General features: G+C 38.6%; 1 protein-coding gene across 1 annotated transcript; it reads left to right on the plus strand.

The window, feature by feature from the left end:
* Positions 1-460: 460 nt before the first annotated feature.
* On the plus strand, positions 461-5263 carry LOC133725027 (ATPase 9, plasma membrane-type). Its single transcript, XM_062152045.1, has 15 exons — positions 461-796; positions 907-1026; positions 1217-1315; positions 1391-1528; positions 1618-1932; positions 2023-2349; positions 2434-2553; positions 2643-2765; positions 2862-2966; positions 3061-3370; positions 3447-3961; positions 4083-4256; positions 4361-4543; positions 4635-4816; positions 4910-5263. Exons 1-15 carry the CDS (start codon positions 740-742, stop codon positions 5004-5006), a joined length of 2865 nt encoding a protein of 954 aa, XP_062008029.1. The 5' UTR covers positions 461-739; the 3' UTR covers positions 5007-5263.
* Positions 5264-18366: the final 13103 nt, after the last annotated feature.

Here is an 18366-nt window from a genome sequence, read left to right on the forward strand (position 1 = left end):
AAGAAACTCATAAGAGGAAGGAGGAGGAAAATGATTTCTTATGATTTCTTTCTTTTATTTAAGAAAGTAAAATATTTTTCATCAAAAGACAAATTAATTAAATGTCGTTTGCACGTTAACGGTAATACTTCTTTTTACTTGGTCATAACATTACAATTTTTTTACCGAATTGTTCGTTTATAGATAATAGAGAGTTAATAATTTAATATCAATATTTTCAACAAAACAAACACCGAGTACAAAGGCGAAGAAGTTGATTTGGTCCATATAGTTGAGACATGTAAGAATGACAAAGCGCAGTGAGCGTAAAGAAAGTTGTATAACAATTAGATGCTTCTTCTAAGTGGCCGAATGACCGGGGCAAAAGTCGAATGAGCACTGCAAAACTCCCGCTCGTTCGTTCAATCTGTGTTTTCCATAATAAGACCAATTCCATTTCCTTATAAGAGAAACTCATATGTTTTAGTCTCTCAGTGCCAACGATATTATTCTTGTATGCACACTGTGATTATTGGTTCTCAAGAGGAATAAAGAAGCTTTTCAAGAACAATTTATTGGAATAAGAGGTTCTCCTTGGGGGTTATATTCTTGTATACTAGCGCTCACTTACTATAAAAGTCTGTGAGTTGTGCCAATTTATATATAGGCGTGTAATTTAAGTATTGAGTGTGTGATTGTTTAGAACAACCTGTGTTCTGTGTTTGGTGTGCTTTGGTGAAAAAAGAAAAAGAGAGATTCAATGGCAGAAGGCAAAGGGATTAGCTTGGAAGAAATCAAGAAGGAGAATGTTGACCTTGTAAGCTTTTGTTTGTATTATATATAAAATACCGGGACAAATTCTCAATGCAATTCAATGATCCGAACCGCTTATATGTATTAACAATGTGTTGCTGTGTGTGATCGCAGGAGCGAATTCCAGTTCAGGAAGTGTTTGAGCAGTTGCAATGCACAAAAGAGGGGTTGTCAAGTGATGAAGGGCAGAAGAGGATTCAAGTCTTTGGCCCAAACAAGCTCGAGGAAAAAAAGGTACTAACTTTCCAGAAATTTTCTTCCTAATATTAATTCTATCTATGCATCTCATTTTGTTAACGCTATATTTTTGATGCATTTCGGCATCGCTCCATGTACTTCTCAGTATTATTTAATAAAGATTGTCTTTATTTAAAAAAAAAAAAAAAAAAAAAACTGATGTGTTGATAAATAATCTTGGGAACAGGAAAACAAGTTTCTGAAGTTCTTGGGTTTTATGTGGAATCCCCTGTCATGGGTTATGGAAATTGCAGCTATCATGGCCATTGCCTTAGCAAATGGAGGGGTAACGAAACTACAATTCTATCTCTCTCTCTCACGGATAGTCTTACGAGGATTTTAATGAATTGAACAAATGCAGGGAAGGCCACCGGACTGGCAAGACTTTGTGGGAATTACTGCACTGTTATTTATCAACTCCACCATCAGCTTTATCGAAGAAAACAATGCAGGCAATGCTGCAGAAGCTCTTATGGCTGGTCTTGCCCCAAAAACCAAGGTGATAATTAGTAATAAAAGCATGTTTACCACATTATATATTAAAATGAAACGAGGTTGCTTAATGCTTGTTTGTATGTAATGTTGTAGGTTCTAAGAGATGGAAAATGGTCTGAGCTAGAGGCTGCAATCTTGGTACCGGGAGATGTAGTCAGCATCAAGTTGGGAGACATTGTCCCAGCTGATGCGCGTCTCTTGGAGGGAGATCCCCTCAAGATAGATCAGTCTGCCCTCACCGGTGAGTCTTTGCCTGTGACAAGGTTCCCCGGGGATGAAGTGTTCTCGGGTTCCACTGTCAAGCAAGGAGAAATTGAGGCAGTAGTCATTGCCACAGGGGTTCACACCTTCTTTGGTAAGGCTGCTCACCTAGTTGACAGCACCAACAATGTAGGCCACTTCCAAAAGGTATAAAGTGTGAGCATTCAGTAATTTTTCATTATACATGTTGCATCTCTATGTTTTTGTTTCTAATGTGAATCTGGCTGCGGTGATCAGGTTTTGACAGCTATTGGAAACTTCTGCATATGCTCTATTGCCATAGGAATGGTAATAGAAATAGTGGTTATGTATCCAATACAGCGTAGGAAGTACAGGGATGGGATTGACAATCTCTTGGTGCTTCTCATTGGAGGGATTCCGATTGCTATGCCAACAGTGTTGTCAGTTACCATGGCTATTGGTTCTCATCGCCTGTCCACACAAGGCGCTATCACAAAGAGGATGACAGCCATTGAGGAGATGGCTGGCATGGATGTCCTATGCAGTGATAAGACTGGGACCCTGACTCTCAACAAGCTTACAGTAGACAAGACCATGGTCGAGGTAGAAGAAACGAAACGATTCTTTGGACATATTGTTTTCATTGTCTATGGGAATGAAATTAATGACAGCTCTTTTGATTTATAGGTGTTTGTAAAGGATGTTGACAAGGATGGTCTCATTTTGCTCGGCGCCAGGGCTTCGAGGGTTGAGAATCAGGATGCTATTGATACATGTATTGTTGGAATGTTGGGTGACCCCAAGGAGGTATCTTGCCTTCTATGTAACCTATGCAGTCCTTTCGGGATCAGGAAGCCAAATTTAACTGTGTTATTGTACTTTGTTTGTGACTGCAGGCCAGGGAAGGTATAACTGAGGTCCACTTTTTGCCCTTTAATCCAGTTGAAAAGCGTACAGCCATAACATACATTGATCCTGATGGCAATTGGCACCGAGTTAGCAAAGGTGCACCGGAGCAGGTCATAAGTCACCCTGCAACTATTACTGATGCTCATTTCTTTAATTTATTTACCTTCTAATCTTATCTTATGGCATGGTATGTAATCTTTTCTCAGATCATTGACCTCTGCGAGCTAAAAGACGATGCAAGGAAGAAAGCACATGCAATTATTGACAAGTTTGCAGATCGCGGTCTCCGTTCCCTTGCTGTTGCTAGACAGGTGTTTTTATTTACTTTCCCTTGTTCTCGAGCATATAAATTTAATTTCTTTCATGCGACTGAAGTCGCTCTGTTCTTCAATTGTTTGCATCCAGACTGTGCCAGAAAAAAACAAAGAGAGTGCTGGAACACCATGGCAGTTTGTAGGCCTCTTGCCTCTCTTTGATCCTCCCAGGCATGACAGTGCAGAGACCATTCGACGTGCCCTTCATCTTGGTGTCAATGTTAAGATGATCACTGGTGACCAACTTGCCATTGGTAAGGAAACTGGCCGCAGACTCGGCATGGGAACCAACATGTATCCTTCTTCTTCCCTCCTTGGTGAACACAAGGACGAGTCTGTTGCTTCCCTCCCTATTGATGAGCTTATTGAAAAGGCTGATGGCTTTGCTGGTGTCTTCCCAGGTAACTCTGACCAAATCTGAATGGAAATTTCTGAATATGCGTTATAATAGAAACTAATTAACGGGGAACCATGCAGAGCACAAATATGAAATTGTGAAGCGGCTGCAAGACAGGAAGCATATTTGTGGGATGACTGGAGATGGTGTGAATGATGCCCCAGCGCTAAAGAAGGCAGACATTGGTATTGCAGTCGATGATGCAACGGACGCTGCTCGGAGCGCCTCTGACATTGTCCTAACCGAACCAGGATTGTCTGTGATTATCAGTGCTGTGCTGACAAGCAGAGCCATTTTCCAGAGGATGAAGAACTACACCATCTATGCTGTTTCCATCACAATTCGTGTCGTCCTAGGATTTTTGCTCCTTGCTCTTATCTGGAAGTTTGACTTCTCACCTTTCATGGTTCTCATTATTGCCATACTTAATGATGGAACAATCATGACTATTTCAAAGGATAGGGTGAAGCCATCTCCTCTTCCAGACTCATGGAAGCTAAAGGAGATCTTTGCCACTGGTGTCGTCCTTGGCACCTACATGGCTGTCATGACTGTTGTTTTCTTCTGGGCTGCTAATGATTCTGACTTTTTCTCAGTAAGAAAATTCTTATAATCCAAACATTTAGCTAGAAATACTTTCCTTAGTAACTGTTCCGGATGCTGTAGCAGTCCTTGAACCTTATTCTAAACAATATACTTTTATTGAATATATGCAGGACAAGTTTGGTGTAAGATCTATCAGAGGCAGCGATAAGGAGCTTACGGCAGCTGTCTACCTTCAAGTTAGTATTATCAGTCAGGCACTTATCTTTGTCACTCGATCCCGAAGCTGGTCTTTTGTAGAACGGCCCGGTGCCATGCTCATGATTGCCTTTTGCATAGCACAGCTGGTGAGTTGCAAGACAAAAGATATGATAATGTTTGTTTGCAACTTTGCATTGTATATTTTGCAAAGAACCATAAGCTAATTTTGTTTTCATGTTTATCTATTAAGCTTGCTACAATTCTCGCTGTTTATGCAAATTGGGGCTTTGCAAGAATCAAAGGTATGGGATGGGGATGGGCAGGTGTTATCTGGCTCTACAGCATCATCACCTACATACCATTGGATATTCTCAAGTTCATGATTCGATATGCATTGAGTGGCAAGGCCTGGGATACTGTACTTGAGAATAAGGTATTGGATCAAAACCTCCTGCTTAAAATATGTTGCCTTTCATCTCCCATAGAAATTTTTTTCGGGGTTTGATTGCTTCTTTCTTATGCAGACTGCCTTCACAACAAAGAAGGATTATGGAAAGGGAGAGAGGGAGGCACAATGGGCAACAGCTCAACGAACCCTGCATGGGCTGCAGCCTCCTGAAACATCTGAACTCTTCAATGACAAGAACAACTACCGAGAGCTGTCTGAGATCGCCGAACAGGCCAAGAGGCGAGCTGAAGTTGCTAGGTAATTGGAACTGGAAGCTAGTGTTCCCTTAATAGAAACCTGTAGTGTAGTCAATGGATCCTAATCTTTGCTCTGCTTGTTTGGATTTTCCAGGTTGAGGGAGCTTCATACACTTAAGGGGCACGTGGAATCGGTTGTCAAACTCAAAGGACTTGATATCGACACCATTCAGCAACACTACACTGTCTGAGTGACAGGAAGTTTTGGCAAGGTGAAGCTGAAGAGGGATAAACCTAGCACATGGCATGAGAATATAGTTGTTCATCACTTTTTCTTCATTTTTTTCTTAGAAAAATGTTCTTTGTTTGATTTGTAGGGGCATGTAAGGGTTAAATAATCCAACGGGTGAATTGTCATAGACAATCCAAGGTTGGACATAGAAATCCTATTCTGCTGTATGAACTATTATTGTATTTTTTTTAATGATAAATTCCCTATTTTCGCTTCCGTCATATTATCTTGTGCCTGTTAGCTCAGTAGCCTAATGACGAAGTCATGGGTTCGAGTCACCATGGGGGTAGGAGTGAAATCCTTTGATCCTCTTTTAAAAATAAGAAGAAAAAAATATTACATTGTGCCTGTTCAACTCAAACTTCTCTTATATTCAATTGTTTGGCGTTACCCTTGCAAATTTACTTCAGTAAAAATAAAAATCTACTGTAATGTTGAAGAAGTGGTGCAATTACACCTCACAGCCAAAGCTACTGATTCTAGCTATGGCACAATTCTCCAACCAAATGCTTTCTTAGCCAAGTTCACCTCTAGCATTTATAATCCCTTATTATACGTTTTCATATGTTTTCGACAGTTTCCATAACTTAGTCCTACATAACAATTAAAGACTAATGCTAATTAAAAATCATTTTACATATTTACTCAAGATCACTTGTTGTAACACAGTGTATACAGTGAAGTGAGCATATGAGAAGCCTTATGGAATAATAGACCTATAGGTGTAAGTTGTAACTTTTCCTTCCAGTTACCAACTTGAGAAGCTTTTATTTTGTTTCTTTTTTTTTTCCTACACAGTAAGAGATCGAAGAATCTGGTATAAGAAGATAATAACCAATTTCTTAATACCTTTATATGCAGTTGAAGCCATTCAGCTCTTTAATATTTTCATATATTTCAGGTGCCTTATTATTTCATTTCACCACAGAATTCTGGTTTCCTATAGAATTAATTCATTCACTCTGAATTGTCAGTGTTCTCAGATACACAGACAATTGCATTGCCTCCTAGCATTATTTTTTCATGGTTCTCTCCCGGATGACTCATCAACAAGAGATTGATGCCAAAGTTTCAGAGGGCAACATATTCATAAGGAAGTGTTGTGGTTCTACTTGAACTGTTTATGAAATAGTGTTTGCGACTTTGCTTGTACGTGTTCAATATGTACTGTGTTTTTGAAAGTACCCCTTTTTAGTGTACATGTGGTATTAGGAAACCTGATGTAAATTAAAATTTCCGGGCTGTTAAGTGATGATGTAGGATATAATGTAGCAAATGATAGAGAACATCATGAGCTTAAGAGCAAGTAAAACTCGCAATAATCATTAATGTAACACTCAGCAGCAGCAGACTTGAAGTTATAATCAGGATGGGAATTTTCTACTATGTCGAACTGGTTGCGCAACAAGTAGTTCTAAGACTAGAGAGCTCTGTGTTGAAACTAGATCAAATTAAAAATTAGTCTGCTTCATGCAAACTTATTATTTTTAAACTGTGGAGCCAAAAATCAATTTCAGCCACACTTTCACTGATAACCAAGATGCTTTAAGTACCACAGTGCCCCTTCAGATGCTTGCTCGGCTGCAGCTTTCTTTTTCGGATGAGGAGAACTAAAGCATTCGAGATCTGTATTGGGATCATTCACTTTAACATTAACCTTGAAGGTGAACCTGTTTAGATATAGGGATTGATTAGGTACTAACTTCACAATACATAAAAATGGTTACGCCAATTATACCATTCTCATATAGCAAAGCAGCAAAATAAGAAGTATAAATTTTATAAAAAAATCCTATCTAGAAGTCTATGTTTCATGATTGGCAGCTGCTGTAGAATTTATTTTGAGCTTACATTCTCCTGTGGCTTGGCCCTTCCTCCTTGCAGCACTCAAAAACAGGAGGCTCCCATTTTTGTTTAGTGCAAATCACAAGCAGATGTGATTTTGCTGGTTTCTTTTTTTGGGTGCCTACTAGATTCTTAATTGGGGTAACCACTTCATTCTTATTCCCCACATTCCAACACAGTCCAAGAAGCAACTCTGAGCAAAACAGATCAACAGATATCAGTATTGGGGATACAATCACTACTTACTAGAGATGCAACCTGGCTTCTCAATAGATTTTATAAGCTTCAATTAGGTAAAAGCACCTCTTTTTTTTTTTTGCAACTTTCTCGGATATCAAGTGTTAGAAAATGTAAACATCTGCTTCAGAAAAGGAAACTATATTCTTTCTGAAATCTTTTTCTTTCAAGGCATTCTGCTTAAGAAAAGAAACCGTAGACCATAGTTATCTATATGACCTTTAAATGATATGAGAATGATCAGTGTGGTACTGTGGTGGGGTATACATGTAATTCAACGACGCAACATTTTAGATGCGTGTGCTTCAAGTAGATTTGAGGATGTATGTTGTGATGGTCTAATGAAAACCCTGATTATTGATAAAACCCCATGGAGATCGAAGAGATAACAACTGCAACAGTGAATTAGATTTTTGCACCACAAAATTGAGCAGTTAAAACTCAAAAGGTTGTTAAGATCTGTACCTCCATTGGCCTCAATTTTATCGTTTGATGAAACCCTTATGGAACCAAAAGAAGCATCTTCAACCTTCAAACTTTTATTTGGCTCAGTAGGGTCTATAAAATTTGATTCTAACAGCTCTGTTCGTTTAGAGGGATTTGGATTTGCAACATTTGGGGCAGGCTTCAAATTGAGCATATTTGTAACATTTGGGCGGGCAGGCTGAGGCATATTTGCAACATTTGGGGTAGGCCTCAAAATGGGCATGTCTAGCTCAACCTGAAAATCAAACCAAGAAAAAGTGAAAATACCAATAAATATTCATGCAAAACAAGTGAAATTTTAAGAAATCCAAAATGCAGACATAAGTCTTACTTGGGTGGAATGCTTCCGCATGACGAGTTCATCTGAACTCGAGCTTTTTATGGGTCCTCCTCCTCTGATGTCTTGTGTGACTGAGACTGGCTGATCTAAGTGAGAAGTAGGTGCAACTGGCGCATGCTTGCAGAAATTGTGGGGTGAAAATAACCAACCGTATGGCCAGAACAAAGAAACTAACCAACCCAAACAGTACTTGTACATATTATCCGGTACAATCATTCCTAGTTGACAGTGTGTTGAAGCAATTCTTCTGTTAGAGTTTTACAGAAACAATACCGTACGTAGGACTAGTGGGCTTCCCTACTTGACCGTCGACGCTTCATTTTATATCTTTTTCAATTTAGGTAAAAGGAATTTACAACCACAATTTCCAATACGTCAATAAATGCTATTTTCACTTTAAATTGGTAGTATTTTACGCGAATCTCGGTCCCGAAGGACCTACCTTTGTAAGATGGAAGATGATTGATTATAAATTAAGGATAACACTTTCTATTGAAGCCTTTTAAACATCTATAAACGTAAATAAATCTAGTAAACATTTATTTCACCGAACAATATTGGAATGTCAAATTTGGTTGCGCTGTACGAGGGAGTCAACCCTACTCATAGTTTCCTTCTTCTTTGATCTAATATAAAAAGAAATTACAACAAACAAATTCTTTTTGAATTTACAATACACTTTTTTTTTTTTTATAAGAAAGAGATTTCATTAGATCCCGAGAGTAGAACATCACATTACCAAGAAGCTCTCTTTTCCAAAAAAAAAAAAATTTAGAAAAAAAAAACAAAAAGAAGCCTATATGTTTGTATTAGGGCTGGGCTCGGGTCGGGCCGGGCTCGAAAATTAGTGAGACCGAGACCGAACCCGAAACTGTCGGTTCGGGCCGGTTCGGGCTTTTTGTAAACTGAAAACCGACTGAGACCGAACCCATTCGGGCCGGTTCGGTTTTCGGGCTTTCCGGGCCCAAAATGCATGTTTTGCCTGTTTTGGTACCTGGAAGACTGGAATGCATATCAAATTATAATGCTGTGAAATAAACTCATTAACATAACTGTAATCAATTTGCAATAATCAAGTTTAGCCACAGTTTACAGTTTACAACACAAACTCAAGAGTCCAGAATACATTGTCCAACAGAAAACAATCCAAATTGTCCAACAGGAACATAAACACAATTTGCAGTTTTGCACAAATAGTCAAACTGTCCAACTAAGAAATAACTGAAGCTGCACTGCTCTAGGCCTTTAGGCTATAGTTGCTCGGCCTGCTGCCTTGCTCCACAAGTCCAGACCTCTATGACAACTTGACAATTGCACAAATCTGCAACTCTGCAACTCTGTGCATTCACATTTCAAACTTGATCAGTTTACAAATACAATTATACAAAGTTAAAAAGTAAAGCAATAACATGTATAATGATCTAAAATATGCAGGTTCCCATACAAACTTGAAACTAGGAGTGCATTCCAAATCAACAATGCAAGTTCCCAATTTCACATACAAGATTACATTATTACAAACATCAACACAATACCAAATCACATAGATACCAGATAAGATCAACATGATGCAACTCTGCATTTTGCAACATTATGCACAATTTCACATTAAAGATTTGATGGCCACTATATCATGATGCACAAATCACATAGATACCAAATCACAAAGATACCGACACAGCAACACAACATTAAAGCAGTAACCAATAATCCAATATCTTTAAAGCAACAAGTCAATAACCAATAAAATGCAGAAATTAATATCATTAAGGCCAAATGCAGAAATGCAGAACATTAACTAAATAAATGCATATTGCTAACTAAATGCAGAAACTCACAGTTTTAAACAAAAACTGGGGCAGTACCTTATTTTGCTGCTTTACTTTTGCCTGCATTACCTACCCTTGAATTCTTTGAAGCTTTAGATGATTTAGACGTAGATGGCTTTTCAGGCTGATCAATTGTACTACCACCTTCCTCCCTTACATGTTCTGCAAAGCAACAAAAGTGCAAAGTTTAAACAAAAACTGTCCAGATTTTGGTACACATTACTACATTGTATTATAAACTTGAAATAAAATTAACAAGGCAGCCATTCCAAAAATAAAAATCATACCATCCTCCACACTTTCATAAAATTCAATGTCCTCGATACTAGGAACATATTGAATGTTGTTGATGCTTTCAGATCTGATCCAATTTTGGTAGCATATCAATGCTTCCACCGTTTTGGGAGTTAGAGAACTCCTAAAGAGATCGATGACCCTTCTGCCTGTGCTAAAACAAGACTCACTTGCCACTGTGCTCACTTGTATTGCCAAAACATCCTTGGCAAGGGCAGCAAGATTAGGATACTTGGCACCATTCAACTTCCACCACTCCAATATATCCCACTTATGAGGAATTGCAGGCTTCTCAATCGGGTCCAATAAGTATCTATCCACTTCATGTGCAACAACAGCTTCGTCGGAGTCTTCCAATTCTTTCTCCCAATCTTGTTCCATGTCGGCTATTTTTCCAGTAGGCTCAACTGTCCTTTTGGAGCTGGATTTGCTGCCTTGGCTAATTGAGCTCTCTCCACTTCTAGCTTTTCCATTTCCAGCCTTTGATTTCTCCATTGAGGAGCTGTACAGATCACAAAGGGCCACTAGAAGCTCTTTAACCTCGGCAGACTTCTTCTTAATGTCATCGGACTACATTTTCAGCCACTTATTGCAGATACTTTCAAAGTTTCTGATCTTGAACCTTGGGTTTAACACCAAGGCAATGAATAAAAGCTTATTGCAGTCTTCCAAGCTTCCAAAATACTTATCAAACTTCCCTCTCATCTTCACAGCCATATCGAACAAGATCATTTCAGTCTCTGAACCAGTGAAATCATACATTTTATTGAACAATTCATCGATCTCCGATTTGATGGCCACTATATCATGAAAAGCTTTCCATGATGTTGGGTGATTTGAGGCACTAATCCTCATTGTCACATCATAGAAGACCTTTAAAAACCTCACAAAAACTGCTGCCTTTTCCCAGTCCTCTTTAACCGGTGGCCCCACCCTTTTTATCTTCTGTTTCTTCCTTGAATCAGACCCTCCAACTTGCAGCTCATCAACTTCATTATCGATGTCTTCATCCTCATCAAAGTACCGCGTGTACTTGCTGTCCTCCTCATCGACCATTCGATCAAAGGCTTTTCGCAGCTGTAATGCAGTGTCTAGCATTAGAAAGGTAGAGTTCCACCTTGTTGGCACATCAAGGATGCATACTTTCTTCGACTCAACCTTCTCATTCTCTGCACACTGTTTAAAAACATCGAGTCTTTGTCCACTGCTCCGAACATAGCGTATCGCATTCCTAATTGAAGCAATTGATTTCTCCATCATTTTTAGGCCTGATCTGACAATGAGGTTCAGAATATGTGCAAGGCACCTAACATGCAGGTACTTGCCTCCAAGAACAGGCTATTTCTCCCAGCCTAACATCTTCTTCCTAACGTACTCAATTGCAACCTTATTTGCACTTGCATTGTCAACGGAAATTGTCAACACTCTCTCAACTTCCCAATCAGGCAAACATGCCTCCAACAACTTCCCTATGCTATTGCCCTGATGATCAGGAATCACCCGAAAATTCAGTATTCTTTTGTGCAATGTCCAACCAGCATCAATAAAATGGGCAGTCACCACCATGTAGTTGATATTTTGCACTGATGTCCATGTATCGATGGTCAAGCAAAGGCAATGATTGCTTAACTCTTTCTTCAACTCTAATCTGGCTGCTTTATACATGGACAGAAACAGTTTCACAATAACCCTCCTAGAAGGCACATCTGATAGCTAAATTTATAAGCTATTGATTTTCCTTATTCACACTTAAGATTGTCAATTGTAGCAAGGGTAAACAAGGGTCTTTCCCGCAGAGGACTAAGGTTATAACTACTCAAAACAATGTCACAAAAGTGACCACTGTTCCTAGCGAACAGCAGTCGAAAACCTAATTGAAAACCTAATCTGAACTACTCAGAAAATTACGAAAATTTACAGAGATATACTAGACACACAGAGCGTCTAGCACACAAAATTTGGTATTATTCGGATATCGTTTACTATGTAAAATAATTATAAAAATATAGAGGACAGAAAGTAACGAAAACAGATTTTAAGATGGTTTGAAAACAATATGATAAAGATAGTTAGGGAAGATGCATCCACCCCGGACAATCACACACAAGATAATTTGTTCAACCCTAATTCAATTAATCTAGATGAAGATGCTCAGGTTGGCTCGGTACGCTTGAACACAACCTATTACCCTTTCTTACTTCGTACGCTAGGCAGGAAGTGCTCTACACCTAGACTATTCCCAAGCAATGCAACCTAAAGGTACGCTTATTAGATTAAACATGCAGAGATCATTAAGGTCTAAAAGAGTTTGAGACATCACTAGGCATCGCAATAAACTTAGCGCCTTGCTAAACCTAGGACTTAGTTTACTTGATAGTGAAAACTAACAATTGCTTCTCTAGAAGGTTTGAGGAGTCCAACTATTGACACAGGCATCAAACAATCAAAGCGGTAGAATCCTAACATGCATACTAAGCGTGCACTCAAAGCATACAAGCAAGAATTCATCAATGGAAAAGCAGTAAACAAAAGTCTCATCTTGGATTAAAAGAAAATAACATCAAAGGTCAAATCATCTTGTAGTTCATGTCTAGGGGCTTCAAGCAGCCCCCTAACTAATAAAAACTAATTAAACATGGAAGAAATAAAACAAACTAAAGAAGGGGAGGAAGAGAGAGAGAGAGAGCTGCTGCAGAATCATCTCCTTTTATATGGTTAGAGGTTGCCTCCATCTTTCTTGTTGTGTAGGAAATCCAAAACTTAAAAGAATTAGGGTTAGCGTGCTTAGGTGGAGTTTTCCTATTGGCTCTTGAACTTGATGACTCATTCCAACCATTCACATCATGCCATTTGTCTATATTGAGCTGATATATGAAGCACAAACTCGTCCTCGGGCTTTTCGGTGTGATTTGGGCTTCGAAACATAAATTCCCGTCCAACCTCAGATTCACGCGCAGCCTGACCTTCTTGTACTAAATCGGTCATAACTTCCTCTAGAAAAATGATATTGACGAACCGTAAAAATATCTGGAAACTAGACATCCGGGGCTTTCTATAAATATAAAGATCATCATCTGGATCGTTCTGAGCTGGTCTCAGTGCTCTGTCGAAGTTAACTGATCTGCACAGGCAGATTTCCCGATTTTGCCTTTCAATCCCTCTTTTACTTCTTTTCTCCTTCTTTACTCCAAGATACCTATAAAACAAATAAACAACGTAAATAACTAGAAAATATACTAAACTAACAAAGAAAGTATAGAGATTAACGCTATTAATATCACATAATTATGCTCCTATCAAATACCCCCACACTTAAGCTTTGCTAGTCCCTAGCAAACAGAGAACTAACTAGACAAAAGACACGGACCTAATGTCTTCCAAACATCTCAAAGAACTTATAATGCCCACAAGTATGGTCAACAAAATTCACACACTCACATGTCAGAATTCATAACCTCACTTAAAAGCTAATTTATTTTGATAACCATAGTGCTAAAGTTATAATACATGGGCAATCAAACTAGTGCAACAAAGGAGAACCAACTTATTCATGTGTCAAACAAGCGTCAACTCAATTTCTCACAAAGATGCTCTCAATTTCTTTTCACTCATGATTTTCTGACTTGATGTATAAGCATATATTTCACTCAAGTTATATGTGAGAGGAATGATGTAATAAGACAAACAAATAGCTCACATATGATAACAAGAAAGAAAGGCTTTTTCTGAATTTTTTTTTTTACATATGATCCCATGATTGGAATGCCAAAACTCGGACGAAAGGCCAGTGACACCATATGCTCACCCCTCCACACAAGTCTCCACAAATCGAATGCACAACTTCAAAGATTAAAAAGGTCTTTATTCAAGGTTATAATGGGGCCAAGGGTTAAGGTTAAACGAAAGAAAGGATAGGAAAATTCAAAGATCCTAAGAACCTAGTGGAGCACTAGAAGAACACAAGAGATAAAAGAATCTTGAAACTCTTCAAGGTAATCAATCTTCGAACATGAAGCAAATAATTTTTTTTTCCAAGGCCAGATGTCATCTTTTTGGGCCTTTGCTTCATTATAACCTCAACAGCTACAACATGAATGTATCAAATCCAAGGAAGTATTTTGCTTTTCGATTCTTTTGATTTTTCTTTTCAAGCATTCTTTCTCTTTCTTTTTCTTTTTCGGCTATCACATATTTTTTTCTCTGTTTTTTTTTTTTTCGACAGCGATAAACACATACTTTTTTTTTTTTTTTTTCTTTCTTCCTTGGATCGATGTACAATGAACTCCCCCACACTTGCTTACAAAAGTACCTTGAACATACATATATCTCTAAAAATATTTGCTCCACTAATTCCTTAGAATAGGGTAAGGATAAATCTATACTAAGCTTAGGGTTAAGGAATTTGTGGGTGATGAAACAAAAAGGCTTAATGTAGGCTCAACGGGGTTAACTAGGGGATTGCACATCTTGTGTGCATAAAAGGGACACAGGTTAATTTGGCTATGGTGGTGATCCTAGTGCCTTTATCCCTTCCCATCCATCATGCAATTCGACCATACGCTTCAAGAGGCTTTGGGGCAAGTTCTAGCATTTGTCCTTATAAAATATGCAAGTCGAATCCGAATCTCAACCAAGATGAATAAAAGATGAGATCATGCAAAATCCTCGTCAAGAAAATAAGATGATTCTATACTAAGCACTCAGAAAAGAAATAGCACATATACAGGCTCAAAAGCTCACAAGGGTTTAAATCAAGTTTAACCTGTCATAGCATGCATCCATCAATTCTCAAGTGTTACATTAATCCAACCATCAATGTATATAAATCAAGCACAATAATCATCAAAATCTATTAACAATTATTTGAAATCAAGAATCCAACACGTGCCTGCAATCCTTTTGTGACCAAAATATAAATCCGAAAGTTCATGCTCATCATAGAGTTGGAAGACTCCTAAGACTCAAAGAAAAATAAAACCTAAAACTAGACTCTTTTTTTTGTTTTTTTTTTTTTTAAGAGAAATTTAAACAAAAGAATGACTCAAAAACAAATTGACAAATTTGTATTTCCCTCCCCCACACTTAAACTAGACATTGTCCTCAATGTATGGCAATATAACGCACAATGCACAAGGAAAGCATAGAGAAAGAAAATACAGAAGAGGGCAAGTAGGAAGATAAGAAAGGTTATAGAAAAGCTCCCCCTTGTAGACCTCCAGCTGCTCACGACCGTTGGAGAGGACTGAAATTAGACACCATCTGCAAGGCACAAGGCCTTGACTTCCACAATGGAAGCTCCGTGCTATATGGACTCCAAAAGGTCGCAAATTTGCGCAGGTCCCTGTTTTGCTGGACTGACCTTTCTGTATTCAAATTGGAACTGGGAACGCAGCAGAACTCCGAATCCAGTTCTGTAAAATCATACAGAAACTAGACTCAGAGAGCTTTCTATGCATATATGGCACGTCTCCTGGTTCCATCGGAGCTAAAAACGGCAGCCAGCCAAAGTCGACTGACTGCGCAGCCAGCACTCTGTTTTGCTCAAAAGTGATTTTCCTCAAACTTTCCTCAACTATATGACCTGCACACAAATCAAAAGCATAAAAAACGAACAAATATGAAGCAAAGATTGAGAAGAAAAGGAATAAAGAGAGCGTCTCTTATGATTAGAAGTTTTGAATGCCGCAATCTTCTTCCTCCATTAATTGGGTTGCCTCCCAAGAAGCGCTTGGTTTAACGTCTTCAGCCTGACATAGCAACTCTTCATCAAGAGTAATCAGGAGGTTTAGGTCTTGGTTCCACCAAATGCTTTACTCTCTTTAGTGATGTTTCATGATCTCTTGACAGCAACTTAGGTATCTTAGGAGCAATGGAAAGATATGATTTGATGCTCTTCTTTTTCTTTCTCTTCTTCCATTGTCTCCTTCTCTTCTTAAATCCACCAAGCATGGATAGAAGGATCTCCTCATTAGATTTCAGATGCTCACAGATCACCATCTCCACATGATCGACAAAGGCAAGAGCGCTGTGGAGGGAAGGAACATGCGTAGAGATTGAATGTGGCAAGGAATAATCAGGTGGTCTACCAGGTGCTAGAAGTAGAGGCCTAAATGTAGGAGCTTTGATGGTCTCCTTCTCTAAGCAATCACCTATGTCATCCTTGTAATTTTCTTGAACCTCATGATGTATTGTGATTGCTTCCGGCATGTGGAACACATTGTCATTAAACTCAATTTGAAGTTCCTCATTGAAAGAATCCTCATCATCATCACTATATGCACAGGCTTCAAGCTCAGTTGTATACCGTACTGCATAATCCTCACAAGTCGCGGCCTTGAGTTTCTCTTCATGGGGCTCATCTGTAGCTGTAGGGGGCTCCCATAGAGTTGTCATAGGTGTAGGAGGGTGCTCTTGCGGTACCATGGTCTCTAAAATCTCATCAACTGCCGGCCAATCATCATCCTCATTCGTGGAAACTTCTTGACTTGGTTCTTGCTCCTTTGGCTCTTGATTCAAGCATGCCAAAATTGTCTCCACATGTTGCCCAATGTTCTCAACAGATTCGTTAATATTCTGCCTACAAGTTTTCATGTCTTGGATACAAGAATCCACAATCTGGGAAAAGGAAGAAACATTTTTAGTCATAGAAGCAACTAAATCTTCAAGAGAGTCACCTTGAGGTGTTGGCGTTTGATAATCATGGTATGATAATGAAGAAGCTTCAAAATCATTAAAGGATCCTTGTTGGACATTTGAGTAGTCGTTCCACTCAAAGTATGGAGGATAATTCCATGCCGGATTATATGGAGGCGCATATTGATCATTCCAATGCCCTTGGTTCGCTTGATATCCTCCAAACATGCTACTTTGATCAAAGTAACTTTGATATTGCATGTTTGGACATGTCTCCGTTGAATGCCCAACCAGGGAGCATATGGAACATGTTTCATAATCTCGATGCCACATCTGAAACAAAGAAAATAAAAATAAAAAATAAAAAAATTAGTAAGATACAAAAACAATCAAAAACAGAAAACAAAAACACAAGTAATTAAAAAACAATAGTCCCCGGCAGCGGCGCCAAAAATTGATAGCTAAATTTATAAGCTATTGATTTTCCTTATTCACACTTAAGATTGTCAATTGTAGCAAGGGTAAACAAGGGTCTTTCCCGCAGAGGACTAAGGTTATAACTACTCAAAACAATGTCACAAAAGTGACCACTGTTCCTAGCGAACAGCAGTCGAAAACCTAATTGAAAACCTAATCTGAACTACTCAGAAAATTACGAAAATTTACAGAGATATACTAGACACACAGAGCGTCTAGCACACAAAATTTGGTATTATTCGGATATCGTTTACTATGTAAAATAATTATAAAAATATAGAGGACAGAAAGTAACGAAAACAGATTTTAAGATGGTTTGAAAACAATATGATAAAGATAGTTAGGGAAGATGCATCCACCCCGGACAATCACACACAAGATAATTTGTTCAACCCTAATTCAATTAATCTAAATGAAGATGCTCAGGTTGGCTCGGTACGCTTGAACACAACCTATTACCCTTTCTTACTTCGTACGCTAGGCAGGAAGTGCTCTACACCTAGACTATTCCCAAGCAATGCAACCTAAAGGTACGCTTATTAGATTAAACATGCAGAGATCATTAAGGTCTAAAAGAGTTTGAGACATCACTAGGCATCGCAATAAACTTAGCGCCTTGCTAAACCTAGGACTTAGTTTACTTGATAGTGAAAACTAACAATTGCTTCTCTAGAAGGTTTGAGGAGTCCAACTATTGACACAGGCATCAAACAATCAAAGCGGTAGAATCCTAACATGCATACTAAGCGTGCACTCAAAGCATACAAGCAAGAATTCATCAATGGAAAAGCAGTAAACAAAAGTCTCATCTTGGATTAAAAGAAAATAACATCAAAGGTCAAATCATCTTGTAGTTCATGTCTAGGGGCTTCAAGCAGCCCCCTAACTAATAAAAACTAATTAAACATGGAAGAAATAAAACAAACTAAAGAAGGGGAGGAAGAGAGAGAGAGAGAGCTGCTGCAGAATCATCTCCTTTTATATGGTTAGAGGTTGCCTCCATCTTTCTTGTTGTGTAGGAAATCCAAAACTTAAAAGAATTAGGGTTAGCGTGCTTAGGTGGAGTTTTCCTATTGGCTCTTGAACTTGATGACTCATTCCAACCATTCACATCATGCCATTTGTCTATATTGAGCTGATATATGAAGCACAAACTCGTCCTCGGGCTTTTCGGTGTG

This window comes from Rosa rugosa, chromosome 1 (assembly GCF_958449725.1).
Source record: "Rosa rugosa chromosome 1, drRosRugo1.1, whole genome shotgun sequence".
In the NCBI taxonomy this organism is placed as follows: Eukaryota; Viridiplantae; Streptophyta; class Magnoliopsida; order Rosales; family Rosaceae; genus Rosa; species Rosa rugosa.